Below are 18792 nucleotides of genomic sequence, written 5' to 3' on the forward strand. Positions count from 1 at the left end.
GTCTTTTGCCTACAACGGCAACTGGTACCTGCGTGCAAAAAAATTTAGGGGCACGTGCGAGGAGTATTGGTCATAAACTGCCTTTTCCTAAAATTATTTACTCAATATTGGTTACTCGTGGAGGAAGACCATTGACGCCTTTTGAGAGAGCAAGTCATAGGTCCAAAAGAAGGAAAAAAGAAGAATGTGAGAAGCAGCACTTCGAAAGAGGAATTATGTGTGTCAACTTCAATGCAGTTACGTGCCACAGGAGATGATGCTGCAGAAAAAATTGTTAAATAAGCAACAACAATTACACCAACCAGGACCAGGGGGATGCTTGACAAATGGAGAAGGAAAGAAATAGCTCAAACAGAATTATCGGGGGAAGAGGCTATTTCCCTTATTGTAGCGGGCCATCTGACAAAGGCGCAGAATACATTAATTCGTGAAACGGCGAGAAATCATGGCCACAAAACATACTCAAGTTACGACCAAATCAGTTTGGTAAAAAGTGCAGCATATCCTGAGGGAATATCTATTTCTGAGGAAAAATGTGAAGTTAACTTGCAGTCTCTATTAAATCACACAGCCTCAAGGATAATATCTTCACTCAAGTTTTTAATGAAAGACTGCCCCAAAAACCCATCCTAATATGTAAATGGGGTTTTGACGGAAGTTTTGGCCTTTCCCAGCTCAAGCAAACATGTGAGAAACCTAATGTAAGATACGAAAGCTAGTTCGCGACCTCTCTTGTACCACTTCACTTGTTAGACACTACATAAGGTAAGCACTTTTGGAAATAGTAGTATTAGCACCACGCAACGTTCTCATTCTGAAACGTAAATGATAGAGTTTTTTGATACAGGTAAATCTTTATGGTCTTATCCTCGCCCATCCTCGACCAGATTTTGTAGACCAATAACAATTCAATGGACCCGAGTAACGAGAGAGGTTTCCGTGGAAGAAGAAAGGTATATTAGTGAGCAGATAAAGAATCTTTGACCAATTCAGATCGACAGTATTTTGTTGACTTTCAAATTATTGGTAATAGTGATTGAAGGGAAGATATGGCATATAAAGCAAATAATAATAACTAGTTTTTATCAAGTGTTTACTCTTCAATTTATATCTAAATTCTTTCATAGCTTGGTTTTGTAGGTATGCGATGCATTGGCAGAAACGAGCAGCATGAAATGCTATCTGTTAGCTGCAAAATAAATGAGGCTGTATTAACAAAATATTGTTGTTCCACGACCAAAATTTATTCGGGTTCTATATGCCGCCTAATGTGCATTAAGTTTTGATTCACGATGCGGCAGTTATTAAGGACGCAATTATTCGTATTGGCCAGCTATCCGAGGAGGCCTTGGAAGCAAGGAATAAAGATATTAGACGAATTAGAGAGCATCACTCAGGAAAAATATACAGACTAGCCACTAATCACGACCTTTTCACGGAATACTTCTTACATCCGACCCATATATTTTATTGTTATCCGACCCATATATTTAAGAAATTGATTCAGATGCTAAAGAGGAAGATTCTGGATCATACCTAGATTTTGACTTTTCATAAACCTTCTTGATGTTTTTATCGTTCATATTATATTTATTTCATACATAAAAATAAAAACTCAAATATGATAATGCGTTTAATAACTTTAATCCTCCCCATTCTATGTATATAGAACTAATCTCATCCTCGAATCTTTAGGAGTTTACTATATTGTTTGCATGAGAAAGTTATTAAACTGCTAATTCGTATGGCAAATAGAAGACTTATGAAGTAAATATCAAATAATTAAACTGATGGAAAAATATTTGGGGTAGATTTCCAGAAATTAGACCAACCCATCGGATGCCGCAAAAACGGCCTCTCCGCCATTTTGTTTTTAGAGCGTCTTTTTGTAGAGATAGAGTCCTAAAAACACTAAAATTGGATTCCTCAGATCAAAAACTTCTAGAATCACCACTTATTAGCCATACGTTAGCCAAAAATTCTTCCATAGATGTTTTGGCCAGCTTTTTTCGATTTCCGCCCACTGTCACATCACCGAATTGCTGGGTGTTTTACAATATTTACCGAGCGAAACAACCATAACTAATGCGTTCAAGGGACATATAATAAATATGTCAATAAACGGAAATTTTCCAAAAATTGATAGGTACACTTCATAGCCCAAAAGGGGGTGAGGGACGAAAATAAACACGCGTCGACACGGGCGTGAAATGCTCACGGCAGGAGACAAGTGAGGGAAAAAGAGCCGACCACACACACGGAGGGTTGACAAATGCCGATCGTGGAGCGCTCATTTACACGGAGCGGCAAAGAATAAACACAAGGAGAGAACAGGAGGCCTCTTTCGCCGTCCAGGAGAAGCGACAATTATGCAGCCACTGAGGGCGCCTTTCAATCGATTTGCAAAAGCGTCCACCGCTGCGATGATGAATGCAGAACGATCCATTCCCTTCACTATCAATGTACATTCAACGGCGAGGAATAGCACCAAGTTAGTAAGTCAATAGATAATATCACATCATACACGAATTTCGGTTTATAGCAATAAATAAAGCTGATACCCTCGCGAAATTCGGATCGCTTCACCGTCAGCGTCACGAGTTACTTCTGTAAATCCGTTTACATGTGCGGCAGTAATTTCTTCTCCGTCTCCCGCAATCTGTTGTCCTTCCCGTTAAGAGCGTCTTCCCGTCCTCGGATGCGAAGAGCACGAGGCCTTAAATGGAGCACGGGACGGCGAGGAGGACCTTGGAAGGCATAATTGGAGGCGTTGGCCGAGGACTCGAAGGGGAAGTGGGCGGGAAGGGGGGAGGGGTTAAAGGGAGGGGTGGGATTCTATGGAAGAAGCGGCCCCACCACATCTCTCTCGTCCCCAATCACCAAAAGGAACGATTCACACGAGTCATACGTACATTTACCACATTCCGAACGATACTCTTCTCTCATTCATACGCATTTATACTTTTCCCCTTTGCAACGTTAAGGCGAGGGCATATCCTCCATTAGCAGAGGGTAATGAAGAAATTCAGACGTCGCGCTGAAGGAGAGCGATGAAGTACAGAGGTCTGGGATTCATGGGATTATTTAGCCACAAACATTATTTAGCTGAAGTACAGAGGGCTGGGATTATTTAGCCACAAACGGCACAAGACAATAATCTTCCCCGTAGTTATTTGTGGTTACCTAATCCTGAGCACAAGAAAACAAGACTTGAACTAATTAGTAGTTTTTTGAGAGACGGGCGCTTAGGAAAGGCGCTTAGGCTTATGGTCCAGTCCAGGACGAATTAACAGGTGAATGGAGAAAACGACAAAATCCTTAACTATATACAAAAAACTGTAGGCAACAAAACTATAGAGGGATTATTAAAAAGCAGGAGATGGCATTGGGACGGATAAATAACGAAACATATCCTAAATTAATTAATTATAATGCCCCTTCGGGAGGAATAACGAGAGGACGTCCGAAGAAAAGGTGGATGGAAAACATAATAGAAGATATGCAATGAATGGAAGCCCCGGATGAGGAGCGTACAGAGAGCATTGGTTTTGACGTCACGCGGCCCACTGGGTCTGACGACCGCGTTGAGTAATTTAGTCATAAAACACAGAAGTGGAAGGAGCAGAGTAAAAATTAAAGATAGGAACATACACGTAAACCAAGAATAAATGGTTTAATTGCAGTGCAAAAGAGCAAGAAAATGGCAAATTATAATTAAACATCATATATCAAAGCTAACATGCACATGATAGTGAATTATGACAAACACACGTGAGCTGAGAATAATAGCTATAGAAGGGGTCTCCCTCAGAAACACAGCTAAAAAAATTGCTTAAGTTAGAAATTCAATAACAGAAGAAAAACTACCTCTCACTACCACCATGAAAAAGAGATGAAGACAACCAAACCAAGGCAGGATCGCCAAAAATATGACGCAGAGAAACCTAAATGTTTGTGTAGACAGCAATAAGCTCTTTACTGCTCCATATACACAAACAGAAATATTAGTTCCCGTCTTCAAACCCAGGAGATTTTCAACTGACGTTATGGCCGAAAAAGGCACGGTTAAAACGAAAATAAGGAAAAACCATCCAACCAATTAAACTGCACTCGTAATTAACTCTCATTAATAATTGGAAAGAAGGCTTCGGCAGAGTGGTGTCGATGAGTGGCTGTTTTCAGGTTCTCTCCCGCATCTGTTCATCTCAGGCGACATGGGATAAACAGACGCGGGAGAGAATCTGAAAGCAGCCAACCATCTTATTAGTAATATTTTCCCTGGCATGAGAATATGCGCACGGTTAATGCATCGGCCATCCCAAGGTCGAAGCGGAGAGAGTAGCTACTATTAACGGAGTTCAATCAAGTGTGTGCATATAGCTACAGGGATGGAGGATCGGGTATGCACTGCCACGGATAGCCGTGGGTGGGTCACTCCGCGCTCTCACGTGCGGTCACGAAGACACGCGCTCGCGACGGTCGCACGGAGCGTGGGAGCCAATCACATCACGCCACCAATCGGGGAGGGGGTAGGCAAAAGGAAGACAAGAAACAGATATCGGGAGATATGAGGACCCCGAGGGAACTGTCGAAGACAAGGGTCGGCAGGCGGAATCACACTCCAGCACAGGATAACAAATAAGACTAACAAGGCGACAAATGGCACACATAATAGTCATTATCAAGTGCACTTAATGAGTACTTCAGATGATGACTTAAGAGAACACATACTTCCCACTCGACCAGTGATATTTTGTCGTAAATGGTGAGGAATTAATAATTTACAACTTACCCTCTAATCTTGATTTTTTTAGGGCACATGGAGTAAACATTCGGTCAAAATTTGGCAGTATCTCAAAAATAAAAAAAATCTGAGAGGTAAAATTTTCAAATGTGAGACAGTCAAACTTGTTAACCAAGGTCCAGTCTTTTAACCACGCAAATTTCAAGACGACATCTTCCGCTGTAAGTGGACAATCCGTCGACAAGAGGGATCGGTCGAGAGGGAGGCACGGATCCTGCTCTGATCAGTCGGAACACGTCACACAGCAGAGAGCACTTGTGGAAAATGCTGATCGATTTACTTACAACTACATTTTTCCAGGTACAATAAACCAGTTCCAGTACGAAATTATGATATTCGTTTCAATATGGAACTTTCCACTTTGGGCATCTTCAGTTGAAACCGACGGAGAGTGACCTAATGAGGCCCTAGATGGGTGAAGCCGGCTGACCTCTGCAGAAAATTACAAGGGCACAGGATAACTTAGAGGTGCTAAGTACTTAAGACAGCATCCAAACTGTATAAGTACCAGCAAGTTACTCCTGACAGTGTTGAATTTTATCTGCCTAGAGCATATGATACGATAAGAATAGACGTGGAATCAATGACATGCTGACTCACGCTACGATGTTGCAAACACGACCGAACGGGTTTCGACCCCCCGGATGTCACTTGTGGGGGGTGACCTAGGGAACAGAGGATAGGAACGGCACAAAAAAATGAAAACCTACAATGGTTTGGTTTTAATTTGTTAACTAATTGGCAAATAGATTCGCTTTTTAAATCAGTGTCCCACTGAGAATAATTACTCCATGACGGTTTCAACTCGAAACATATTTTGTTTTTGAAGGGGCCTCCACATGAAATTAACTTAAAGTAAAGAGCCGACTTGAAAAAGCACTGACGAATTGCAAACAATTTGTGGTTCCCAGCACTGGGAAGAACCTCTTTTCGATGAAGCTGTCACATGGACCCCTACCCATGCCCTAAGGCCAACAATAACTGACCGATCATCGAACACAAACAATCCGAAGCGCTCAATGTAGAAATGCACGTCCGAAGGGCCAGAATAGCGGAAAAAGGCAGCGCCGTAAACGTGTCGCCATGACGCATCGTGGTGGTGGTCGAATTAAAAGAGAGAGAAGATTAAATAGGCCAGAGAAATGGAGGGAGGAGACGCTGCATCCGTCTCCATAGAAACCGGGGACGCTGCGGGCCAAAGTCAATCCTCAATCGCCTCCCCCACCCCAATTGCAACAACAGGGGCGGACAGGGGAAACAGGGAACTGTAAATGAATGGGGGTGGGGGGCTCTCATGGCGAGAGACGGCCATACCCTCAAAGTTATTTTTAAAGACTGTTATTCCCGTGTTAACAAATTCCCCTCCCGTTTGGACGACGCCACCTCCATCCTCTAGCTCTTTGAAATCTATAAATCCTTGTCTTACGAGGCTATTGCTCAGTGGCAGAGCGTTCGATTGCATATCAAGAGGTCCCCGGTTCATACCCGGTTGCGCCCTCATAATTAAGTTGGCCTCGGCGGGGCAATCCTCGCCTGCTTAACCGAAGGTCGTGGGTTCGAGCCCCGCAAGTAGGTTCATCCTGCCCAGGGCATGGGTGTTTGTGATAGTCCACCTTTATTGCTTGTTCAAATCCCTTGATGTAAGTGCTTGTCTGTGTACTATACGTCGTTTACGGGGACATGAAGATAAAAAATGCACAATACAGTGTCCCTCAAACACGCGATGCGTCCCCTAACGCTGCTCGGACTTATCTCCCCTTACAAATTATTTCCTAATCTACGGCTTAAGTGACCAAAATTTAATCTACCACATCCTCTACCCCACCAAAAACTGTCCTCAACTCCTTACTTTTGTAAAATCTTTCGCTCTCTACTCTCCCACCCCACTCCACATTATCACTATCAATTAGTAACTTCCCGAAGATCATCGCAGCGCTCACTTATCTTCCGCCTCCCCTCCCTACTTCATTCCTCACCTCAGACCCTGATCCCTTCTCCACATCCCCGTACGTATTTACAAACTCAATTTTCCTTCATCTCTCTCAAAATCACTAGCACCACTTCTTAATTCAATTTATAACCAATTTGTTTTTACTGGGACACTGGAAAGTGGAAAAAGTTGCAAGACGTTTTTAATGGCGTAAATAAACGTGGAACAAGTGACTTTGTGCACAGTCACGCGCACGGGGCCATAGTTGCATGCACTAAGGATGAAATTCGAAATGAAAAAATCAATCTATCGGTGCTAAATGATATTTTTTGGCAAATGTCACGCATAAATAAAGGAGGATTTCACAGGGACTTCTTTTCACACACGATTGCGGGGGAGAGAGGGTCCCTGTAGTTAACCCGAGGAAATAATTCAGCTCCCGCATGGGACGCTAATCCCTAAAATTCGAAAATTCATGAGTGATTTTCATTTCTCTCGACAAAGTGAACAACGGTGCTTAATAGGAAAAATAGTCAATAAAGCATTAAACCACATTAGCGATAGATTAGATTATAATTGGTCAATGGCGGCAATGGGGCAAGAAAAATGAGCTCGGAAGCTGGCCAAATTAACGGAATTTCAAATCCCGACTGATCCCCACATCCTCTGTCGCGAAATCTGGGACGCATTGTTCTTTAATGACGTACATCAGGCAAAGCTGGGATGAAATGCATTTCCACCACTTCTACGAAAACTTAGCGATTCAAAAACATTGTAACGGGTGGACCAATCACTTGGTTTCGAAGTTTGCAATGCGTTGTGGACATCAAATTCGTAATTTTTAGTAGCATTGACAATAATACGAGGTAGAGGATGTTTAAAAGGATAAGACCTAACGCAGGTATTAACTTCATTGCATATGTTGCTTCTCTTGGACGATGGAGCCCCCCAAACTCGCTCGTGTGCTGCTTATTTTTACCACCGAGTGCGGACCCCGCCCACTCGCACACGGCGTCCAACACCCACATCCGAGTGGGAAGATAGAGAGCCGAGGATGGAAGTTTGAAAAGAGTTTGCCTCGACACGCACAGCGCGTGGGACGCACCAAAGCAACCAACACACACGTCCACGACGACACAGAAGAAGCAATGACGCGGATTTCCTATGAAATCGGCTCTTACTCAAAGCAGACTCCGCGCCTCAAATATTACTCAACAGCATAGGATTGCCCACTAAATTACTAGATGCGTTGTCGCCCACCGCGAGTGTGCATCGAGACTGCGATGATGCAGATGGTGAGACTTATGTGGATTACCTCACATCTATACATCACATTCGCTCTTCGTAAAAACTTTAAGTACTATATCGGACTCCAGCTTCGCTTTCGCGTATCCCCCCTCTCTCTGATTTTTGGCGGGACTTTGAAAATGACTCATATCCACAAATATTACTATAGAGGATTCTCCAACCAATGCACGACTTGTGGCGACACCCATCGCGAATATATGAGCATACAAAAGTCGCCGATCGCGTCTCTGAATGGCAGAGCAATCCCAATTTCACGGGAAAATAAGCAATTACAAGGGCTGTTCACCGACTTTTTATTCTTACGGAGGATGCATTAGGAGGAGGCTGGCGACAGCTAAGATCATCGGCACAGTTGGAGGCGGCCAGGGAGAGACATCGAAGGGATCAAGCCTTCACTCCCATCTTACGGGCGGAGTGCTGTGATTGAGGTCCCCTTTGCAAAGCACACAAGCAGGGAGATTTGAACGCCAGCGCAGAGATTAGAACCCGGACCCACAGTGTAGGAAGCCAACACTCCATCCTCCTCACCAACCTGACCCCTATTTATTTTCGTGATGATGTAAGTTTTAGAATTAATAATTTTTTTATTGCAACTCCAGCGTCACTTGGGACAGAGGGAGAAGCAACATTATTTCACTTGCATCATTCCAATTCCGAATGTAACGCATTGCAATTATGGGTGTGTGTGAATGACCCCATTACGAAATGACTAAATATGTTTCCGTTGGCTTCGCTTCAGTCCTTCTCCGTTCGCACCCTCCCTCCAATCCCACGAGCAGAGTTGACACAAGAACGTACGTGAAGTCACGCACAATTCAGAGAGGAAGGTCAACTCCGTGAGCATCTGGAAGAGTGCGGAGGCGGCCGAGTGATGTGAGCGAATCAAGAGCTGACGCAATGTACGGCCACCAACTGACTACTCGCCGTAGAGCTCTCTCTCTCTCTGCCCCAGATCCACACCAGCAAATCACTGCACCCAACACAGTCTAAACAATGCAATATGTGATGACCGCGGTGCACGGAAGCAGTTTAGGCCACGCTCTATAGCCCGTCCGCGGCCTCCAAACGATGTGACTCCCAAGCCTTATTTTAAATGGGAATATTCGATCGAAAGGATAGTGCAGGTGAAAGAACTATCAAAGGGAATTCAAGTAATTTATCCTTTCCTCGTCCATATGTCATCCGAATTATATTTGCAGAGAAAAAAATCAAATCAGAGCGATTTCCCATGCACATATGCATATAAGAAGGGCGCCAGTGCAATAAGTGTAATTAATATACACTGTATTACCATTCTAAAGTTGACATGAAAGAAACCGAAGACAAAAAAACCGAATAAATAACAAGATCCCACCCGCGTTAGGAAGTCTACCACGTAGCGAATATAACCGAACAAGAAGTTCGAAATAGAGAAGCAGCTAAACGCTCCTTAGAAACAATATCTGGGGGTAAGCCGCATCACGTTAAGGACGGAGAAAGAGAGAGGAGACCTAAAACAGCGCACAAGAGGAATAACAAGATACACAGACGCAAAATTAAAACGAAACACTGTGGCGGAGTGACAAAAAAAACACGCGTTATGATCAATAGTTCATCGTAATACTACTTTTTTGGAGAGATTGTGATTGGAATGCAGCGAATAATCCCTGACCAGTAAAGCCGTGATGGAATTATGCGCTTTAATCGGTGCCAGGGATCCATTCATGAGACATTACCGTGCTCAAATTGCTCTTATTTAAACTATTAAACTATTCCGAATCGGTTTAATACAAACTGCAGAACTTTTGAGCATTCAAAAATGAATACAATGGTTATTTCACACGATCCTCCTCACCTCATGCAGTGTGAAACGCAATGGAATGAGCACGCACAATCATACGACGAACAACGGTAATAAACAGTTCGTCCTGCATCTCATTTTTCACGGAAACACCAAACCGTAGGACGTCAGCACATCGGCAAGATGGAGACAGATATAAACTCAGCGAGTATTTATTCTGCAAGACAGCAGACCACAGCGGACTGGCTATTCATCAGGTGGTCTTTTGGCTTCTCTTAATTCGCGTCTATTTCTGAGGGGAGGAGGTGAGTTACCCACGAGACGAAACAGCATCGTCCGAATGAGAAGGGCACGGCCGCGAGGAGGCGTGGAGGGCGAAAGCCGCCCACTGCCGTACACGACAGCCCACGGAGGCAACGCGAACGAAGGCAGGAAGGGGATTTAAAGCGGTTCCCCACACTAGAATAATAGACAAGGAAACATGAGGTGGAACTCATCCACCAGGTACAACTGTTGAATGAATTGCCATTTGCCAATGTTTTAATGAGACGAGCAGTCATCTGGGAGTTGGGACTAGTTCATTGAGACGACGATTGATGAGGGACATTCATTGCTTGAGACTTTGCCACCCGCCCTAAAGAGAAAAAGAAGACGAAGAAGCTGCCGTGGGAGACACTGCAATACCTACCCGACATCAGGGCGATTCAAAACAATTATTTTTTTTAATACGACGAATTCTTTGTAGTAATTACTTTAGGAAAGAAACTTTCAGAAAAAAATTCGACATAATCGCAATATATTTGGCCCTACCGAATCGCGTTCGAAAAAGTCATCTGTACCTTTTGTAGCCTTGAGACACCGAGGCTTATGAGGCGAAACATGGTCCAAATTACCGAAAATTGTCCTTGGCCTTGCAGATGGGCAGCCCACGGAATATTCGGATTTCTAAGGCAGACTTATGAGGCTTCCAGAGAGATTATTAGAGGACCTTATGCTGTTCATAGCAACATTAGCATCACCTTACTTTTCCTTGTTTTTAATCCTAATGAAACAACGTCATAATATTAATACGCACCCGCAAACATGATAAATAGATATTTTTGCACCACCCCAACAATAGCACTTTTGTCCTCCTTCCCCGCCCTCAATAATATCACCCATTCGTCCACATTCTAGTTTCACTCTGACAACCAAACCTCCTCCCCCTACGCACCCACCAAACTGAGCTGACCAGACTCGAAAATTACGCAATGGATCGAAGAAAGTCGTCACATGAAAGGATTTAAAAATGTCTCACGTTGCCATTAACAGGTACGTCTAGGCCGTGGCCTAACATTTTTTATCTGCAGTCGAGGAGGGGGAAGCAAAACAACCGCCAATCCATTCACGGGAGAGGGGGGGGCGGGGTTTGAACCCTAGTATCCTCCCCCCGCCCAAAACTATATTCAACACCCCACTCTCGTCAAGATGCATATAATAGGAGAAATAATGCACTTATGTCCCACACCACCATTTACTGCGATTGCAACTGATGTAAGCGGAGATACACCTCCTATTATGACGCGTCGCGTCTAAACCGTATGGCGTTGAAGTAAATTACTCATGGAATAAAGTTCTTTTCGATATCCAACAAACGACGAAGAAACGTCATCAGCACACCCGCCGAAAGAGATGGCTTCTCTCTAGTAAGGCTAGTCTCCATGAAAGCCAACAGCAGAGAAATGGAAAGCTACTATAACCATACCAAATAGTCACACAAGAGCTCCAACATTATTTTTAAAAAGTCTGAAAGAATGACAAACAGCAGTACCACCTGTCGAAGAATTCGAGGATGGTGAAGTGACGTTTGAAGTACTCAAATCTCCCCGATAAAGGAGTTCCCTCGAGCAAATATGTTTGGACTCGATCCAAATAAGTCAACTGTGTTCATTAGTACAGAAACACGACGACTATTCACCCTTCACACCCAGGGAATCAACACTTTAGATGAAGCTGCAAGCGTTGGCTGTTATCTTATCTCGAGGAGAAGCGGAGGGAGGTAAACAGAAGATCCTAGACACGCCTGCCCCTCCCCCTCTTAGAAATGAGGGCCCTTTCGCAGGTGATAAGGGCCCCTCTCGCCACATCTACAGACCTGCACGGCTCATCACAGTGAGCATCTAAAGCAGAAGTGCCCTGACCAGCGTGCCATCCCTTTGGGAATCGAACAATCCTATCACAGGTGTCACCGAAGACCTCCATTGCCTATCGTCCTGGGATCCAAAAATCCATATACTATAAAGCCCAGTTATCCATACATAGAAGTGCGAACTTGCCACATAGGACGCATAAATTCCTTAGGGTACCTACGCGCGGTCCAGTATGAAAACTATTCCACAATATACTGCGGATATTACGGTGACTTACCATGAAGCCTAGACATAACCACTATGTTCAGGAGTGCCGATCAAAAAAGTATGCTGTCTCTATCCACAAACTGGAAGGATTATTCACGGATGTAAAAAAAAACAAACTTAATAAGATTCACGTTACTTGAGTAAGATCCGAGTTTCATAACGTTGCCACATTTTCTGAAGATTTTCTACCATGAACACTGTGTGGGCCTTACTCTGTGAAACCTGTTCGTTGAACAGGTTTCACAGAGTAAGGCCTGAAGGTTTTATCAGTAAATTATGAGACTGTGAACTCAATGGATGCTTCTACCCTTCTGCTTCTAGCCATTTACATCAACGGGAAGGAGAACCTTCTTTTCAGTTACATGCCCTTTTCCTCATTTAATAATGGAGGCTAAATTTCGTATTCCAAACGCATTCGCATTTCATAAAATTTAGCTCCTCTGTGGCGGTCAAAACATTGCAGCCATGAAACGTGTGGACGCACTTCGATACGCACACGATACTTATCGAGTACGACGGAGATTTGTCTCCTCCCTCTCTCTCTCTGCGAGATCACCAGCCGCTACGATTCGAGAAACAAAGTGAAGTGCCGCAGGAATACCAAGATGTTTGAAAGGCGAAACAAGGGTGGGCCCGCAATTCTTTCCGTTTCTCCTCTTTCCAACACTCGATTCACGGTTTAATGCAGAGTTAGGCAAAATTTTAACGAAGTGTTCCCACCACTTACAAGGATGGTGCGCTTTTATTGCGAAATGCTTGCAATGAAATCGGATTGAAAATCACTGTGACTAGAAATAGACGGCCATTAACATGAAGAGATAACATGAGCGAAAACCAGTTCTTGAGCGTATGTATGATCTTAGGTTTTCCCGGCGTATCAGTTGCAGAAAAGTTTCTCGGGTTTTCCACCGGTTGATGTCGTCCATGTCTCCCGACACGACATCAACCGGTGGAAAACCCGAGAAACTTATCTGCCGTTCTTGAGCGGTTTAATACAATCACCAATAACAACAGTATTTCAGTAGAGTCTATACACCCCATGTTCGTGATCTCGCATTCCTCCCTAGCTGGCGAGAAGCTAGGAGAAGAGAAGAAACACGATGAGGCAAAGTATGGGTTATTTACTCAGGTGATGGGTGGTGCGCATATAACGACGGCAATTCGCGAAAATCAAGCGTCTTCAAGAGAGTTTGTCCATCGCACTCACCTCCTCCCTCTCCTGACAAATCCGCATGTCTTTACTTATGCATCAGAGATTCAAGACGGGAGGAGTGCTAAGGGAACACACGGTCGTTCACTCAGAACCGAAATCATACTTAGGCTTACAGTTGAGCGATCATTTCAATTGCCAAATACTGAGGTTCAAACGGCCTCTGAAGACCTAGGGATAGAGTAAGAAGGTATCGTCATGTGGTGGCAATGTGTACTGAAAATGCCAAGCCGATCCGACAATGAGAGGAGGGTTAAAAATCAATGACAACACTCCATCGATGACGAAGCGAATGAAGAAAAAGCATGTAAAAAATACGCTTCCGTCGCCCCCACGCAGGAGTTCAGACTCATTTGACTTTAGGTCATTGGAGAACCTTTTGGGAAATGACGGAAACTACTCAAAAGAGCGTAAAAAACGAGGGGTAGCTGAGAAGCGGCGACTGCCACGGAATGAAGACGTCATCAACTCATCTAGGAAAGGGTTAGGGGCATCTGAGTCTCTAGCGGCCTCCAACCCAATTCTTGTGCAAGCTGCGTACCGCTGCCATCCCTCGTTTTTTATTTGGTTCACGTATTGAATAATATTGAACCTGTATGCTATCGGCGTAGTCTAGGTGCAGCCGGACGAGTTCGTAGTAACTCTATTTACTAAATATGCTGAACTAATGAGCATAACATTGGGAAAAGCCCAAATATGTCCACACTTTTACTTTCACAAAGCAGAAAATACTTTGAAGTCATAAATCGAGCTAAATTCAGTATTCGAAGGAATTAACCTCAGCCAGAAGCAGATAAATTCCTAACTTGGCACAAATACCCAATTTAATGCATTATCAACACACACGCAGCTCAAAACATCCTTGTGTATCTGGGCAAGAAAAATCGCGACCTGAAGTCACAATATTGACAAAAATGCTAATAATCATAGACCAGATACATCATCCAAGCACACGAAACTCAACTTAAAAAAAAAATAACTCATCTTTATAACGTCCCTACAGTGAGCAGTTCTGCGTTCAAAGCAAACGACGACAGGGCATTAAGCGGCATGCGCATTTCTATGAATGCTGAAAATTAACTCAGCAAAAGCAGGTTGACGGAAGGGGCACGAAGAAACTTAATGATGATAGAAGATAAGACATTACAATCCAAGAAAGACAGAAGAGTACGAAAATACGAAAGCAGTCCCCAAGCAAATGAACAATTATTTTAATGACTCGCAAAGGTGCAGTAACAAGTAAGAGTGCCCGGTAAGTATTCCCATCCACTTAAACACGTTATAGAGATATAAGAATAAAAAAGAGTCACTTTTTAAGGATTATTAGGGACCAAAACAAAATCAAAACACACTAGAAGCACACCTCAGGTTCAATTGGGAGAATCTATCTATTAGCGGATGTTTTCCCAATATTCGCCTATGGAGTCATCTCGAGGATAAGTGCAAGGATTCCGATATGCAATAGCATGTGCCTTATAATTCCTCAGCGGTATTCAAAATCAGGGGAACCCCACACTGCACAATCGAGCGAAGCAGTCGGATAGTGGCGGACGTCAGAAGTGGAGGGACCTCGGAATGGCAGACGATGCACAGGGGCGGAGGCGGGGCTCAGAAGCGACATCTTGACGGACAGAACAGATTGGAGCGATGTGCACGGCGAGGAACCACTTGGGAAGTCACCATGTACCCAGAACAACAGCAGCACACAGAGAGAGTAGAGCACTTTTAGATCAAGCAGGCCGTGAACGGCAAGCATATCGGGTGTGGGGGTACTTGAAGAGAGGATGCATTTCCGGGGGGGGGGGGGGGGGGGGGGGGACTTAACAAATAACTCATCACACACATTTCGGGGAGGGTTGGAACCCCTTGACCCTCCCCCTCACTGTGGCCTTGACTCAGATTGGCAGGCAAAAGAGCACATCACGGCGATAGTTCACGTCACGTGCAGGCACAGGGGGAGATCATTTGTTGTGGTCATCAATGAGAGGCGCCGGCGCTGAAACATCGCAACACCGCTTCAATTGCAGTGGACGGGGAATTGGAGAGAAATGCGGGAAACAACGGATAGCTCCAAACACACCACATCATCTCCAACGAACACACGAAGAGATCGAACAACACACAACCACACGACACAGGCTCGCAGATTGTAATCCAAAAAAGAAGATAGGCGGCACGAGAGTGGATCAGGAATCCGTCACGATGCACCACACACTTCAACAATAATCCAATAGCGTCATCACTGGGTGAAGAAGCGGCTCCCTCCTGCAGTCTAGCAGCGCCTGGCGCCCGGGGTGGGCCCACCGCAGAAGATTTCCTGCCCAGCCTCCAGGGAATCAATGGGAGAACAACAAGCGAATGCCATCGACAGCAGACGGGAGGGATCAGGCAGATACGAGAAGGGATACACTCACATTTCCTTCCAACACGAAGCAACATTATTAACGCGATGGGATCACGAGAAAGAAAAAAATGACTGTATTCAACACTTATTTATTATAATGTTTCATTTATTATCTCCGAATAACATCCCCAGTAGCAGCAAATCGTCGATGCGTCGGTAGCATTCATTCTACGCCTAAATTTACGATTCATGTGCATCTGGGCCATAAAGTACTGTCGTACGTAGCGGAATGAATGGTGAGTGGTTACCCTAGCCATGCAATAGTACGCGCAATGGTGGTGGCATCTACACTGATGAGTGGATGTTCGGGATAAAAATACTCACCCCTTGCCGCACACCCTATAGGTGGCTACAGGGTATAGTGTAAATATAGAAGGGCGCAACAAATTAAATTATAATGAACAGGGAGATATCCCCTCACACAATTCATACCCTAGAGAATAATAATAATACGCTCCCGATGCGACTCTTTGGGATATACGTTGGTGAGCAGACTGATACAGAGAAGTAGAAACAGGTAAAATAAAACATTTCCGGCGCACAAACAATAGGCAAAAACAACTAGAACGGAAAAAGAAATCGGAAACTAAAAGGTGTGAGAGGCAATTATGTTTATCTTAAAGCGAAGAAGACGACGGCAGCATCTCAAAGATGACCCCAACAAAACTATTCTCTGGAAACTGATTGGGTGTATGATAAGAAACTAAAAGTATCACAACAGAAGCAAAAGATAGTCAAATTCGATCATAAATTTGAAGACGAAAAACCACAGAGAGAAGTTTAATTGTGAACGCTCAATCCCTGTGAAATGATGCCGAAACTAAACCCAAGCAAACGCCATTAGCAAGAATTGCATTGACATTTGTTTTGATAAACAAGTAAAGCATAAGAAGAATGGAAAGGGAGCACAAAATTTACATCAAAGTATTGATAGCCAGGGGTGGTAACTGAGTTGGATAAGGCATTGCGAAAGAATATCAACATTAAACAACTTTTGCGGTGTCACCTTCCTTTAAAATACACCGAAACCAACTTCCGGACTGAAGGGCGGGCCGCCACAGAGGAAAGCTCAAGGGAGCAGCCGAGGAATCTCGAAAAAAAATATAGCCTGCAAAAATACCAACCCGTTGACATTGGGATATGCTGTCACACAAAAATCCATTTTCTCAGACAAGAAATACTCATCTGATAGAGAGGAAAACAGGAAATATACGGCACACTTGAAACACCAGACTCGGAAAAAATTGAGAAAAAAACATCAACCTAAGGATGACCTGTCTCATGTATCAGGTTTGGAAGTCAGATGGTCGAAAGATATGGTAACATTCGCTGCAGACAACATTAACTGATAAAACTGAGTTTAAAATAGTGATCATAGCCATTGATGCCAGATATTACAGACGTGAAAAGCTACAAACAAAGCCGAAATATGAAAAAAAAGTCTTCCAAAGGCTAACATCTTTGCAAACCATGCAGATAAACTTGGGTTAAGGGTGAGTCGCGAATATCTTTATTCGGAGATGTTGCACGGCGAGGTATTGGTGGCACAGATGAACCACCCTGAATCTAAACGACCTTGTGGAGATCTGGAAACCGTCCAGAAAGTAGATATAACAACGTGCCTTTGTGTGAGAAGGATGAGGCTAAATTTGAATTCCAGGCGCATCGTTGGCCTACATAATCCAACATTCACGCAATCAACAAATCCAGCATCTTGAGAGTACGCGGTAAGACTCTCTTCAAAAGCATCTTGGAATACTTCATTCCATGTCCTCTGTAAGCATTATTAGGATGCTAGCACCATATGACGTGCCAAGTGCACTAGATAGAGTGCCGCGTAGGATTCCTATGAGATCAAGTGAGTGTCAGTACGAAAAGGAAAACGGGAACCTGTCGCATGCTCTTCCCTATACAATTCCTAAAGGTACTTTAGTTCAGGGCATAAAACGAGATAAGGGCAAATGAAAGGCAAATCTACAACAAGCGCTGTAAGAGGGAAATGTAAGCATAGAACGGACTCAACCTGTAAGTCCAAGAATTGTGTAAAATACCCTTAGAAATACATTTATTTCTTAATTTGTCACTTCCAGTACAATAAACTTGCGGGCGTAAATCTACAATCAAATCTTAATATAAATATTAGTGCAAACATATAAGAAATACACGTAAATGTCACTCAACTAGGCTTTCATTCTAGTCGCACACAATAAAGAAAATAGCGATTAAACCAAAAGCAGAGTTCAGCAATAACGAGCCCAATTTCTTCAATTACAAAGAAAAATTAACTATAAAAAGAAAAGATATGTCATAAACGTAATCATGAGCGATGGCGAAAACATTAATGATAGGATCCGCAAAATATTTCAATAGGAGGTAAATGAAATATACGTCTCAGAAACCCACACGACGTAAATATTGGTCAAAGAGCAATGAAACAGCTCTTGGCGTAAGATATCTCCCTTACGAAAAGCTATCTCCCACACCTACCTATGCAGTGAAGGGATAACAACCTCAGAAATTTAAAGGGAAATTGATGATTTTCCGACGAACTGGCAAAAAATGTATATCTACAGTAACATCTGCAAGGCAATAACTACTAAATTTGCATAATAGGGCAACTCTTTAGGTCACTAAGTACAGTAAGAAAGACTAATATCTGTCTGTTCACTACTGTATATACACATTCCCTGGCCGCCACCAAATCTGAGACCTTGATCTGGTGCAAAAAGTAAGCTTGAAGGGCGGACGTAGAACATTCGCAGTAGCAATGAATACCATTAAAAACTAAATGAATAAAATATGCACTTACCCATCGCCTACAACAACACACTTGATGGCTTGCATTTTCACGACGACACGTCCTCCTTGCTCACTTCTCGCAGGAAATAAGCGTCAATGGGCGGGGAGATGATTATGGTAGGGAAATGATGCGGAACTCAAAAGAAAAACTTCAAAATAGC

General features: G+C 43.5%; 1 protein-coding gene across 1 annotated transcript in view; it reads right to left on the bottom strand.

The window, feature by feature from the left end:
• The window catches only part of LOC124173281 (ras-related protein Rac1), a 138799-nt gene extending 120043 nt beyond the window's left edge, over positions 1–18756 (bottom strand). Inside the window, exon 1 of the mRNA XM_046552803.1 lies at positions 18642–18756. Within this exon, the coding sequence (XP_046408759.1) occupies positions 18642–18676 (35 nt within the window). The 5' untranslated portion in view covers positions 18677–18756. The remainder of the gene's footprint in view (positions 1–18641) is intronic.
• Between the last annotated feature and the right edge of the window lie 36 nt (positions 18757–18792).

This window comes from Ischnura elegans, chromosome 1, assembly GCF_921293095.1.
Source record: "Ischnura elegans chromosome 1, ioIscEleg1.1, whole genome shotgun sequence".
Classification (NCBI taxonomy): Eukaryota; Metazoa; Arthropoda; class Insecta; order Odonata; family Coenagrionidae; genus Ischnura; species Ischnura elegans.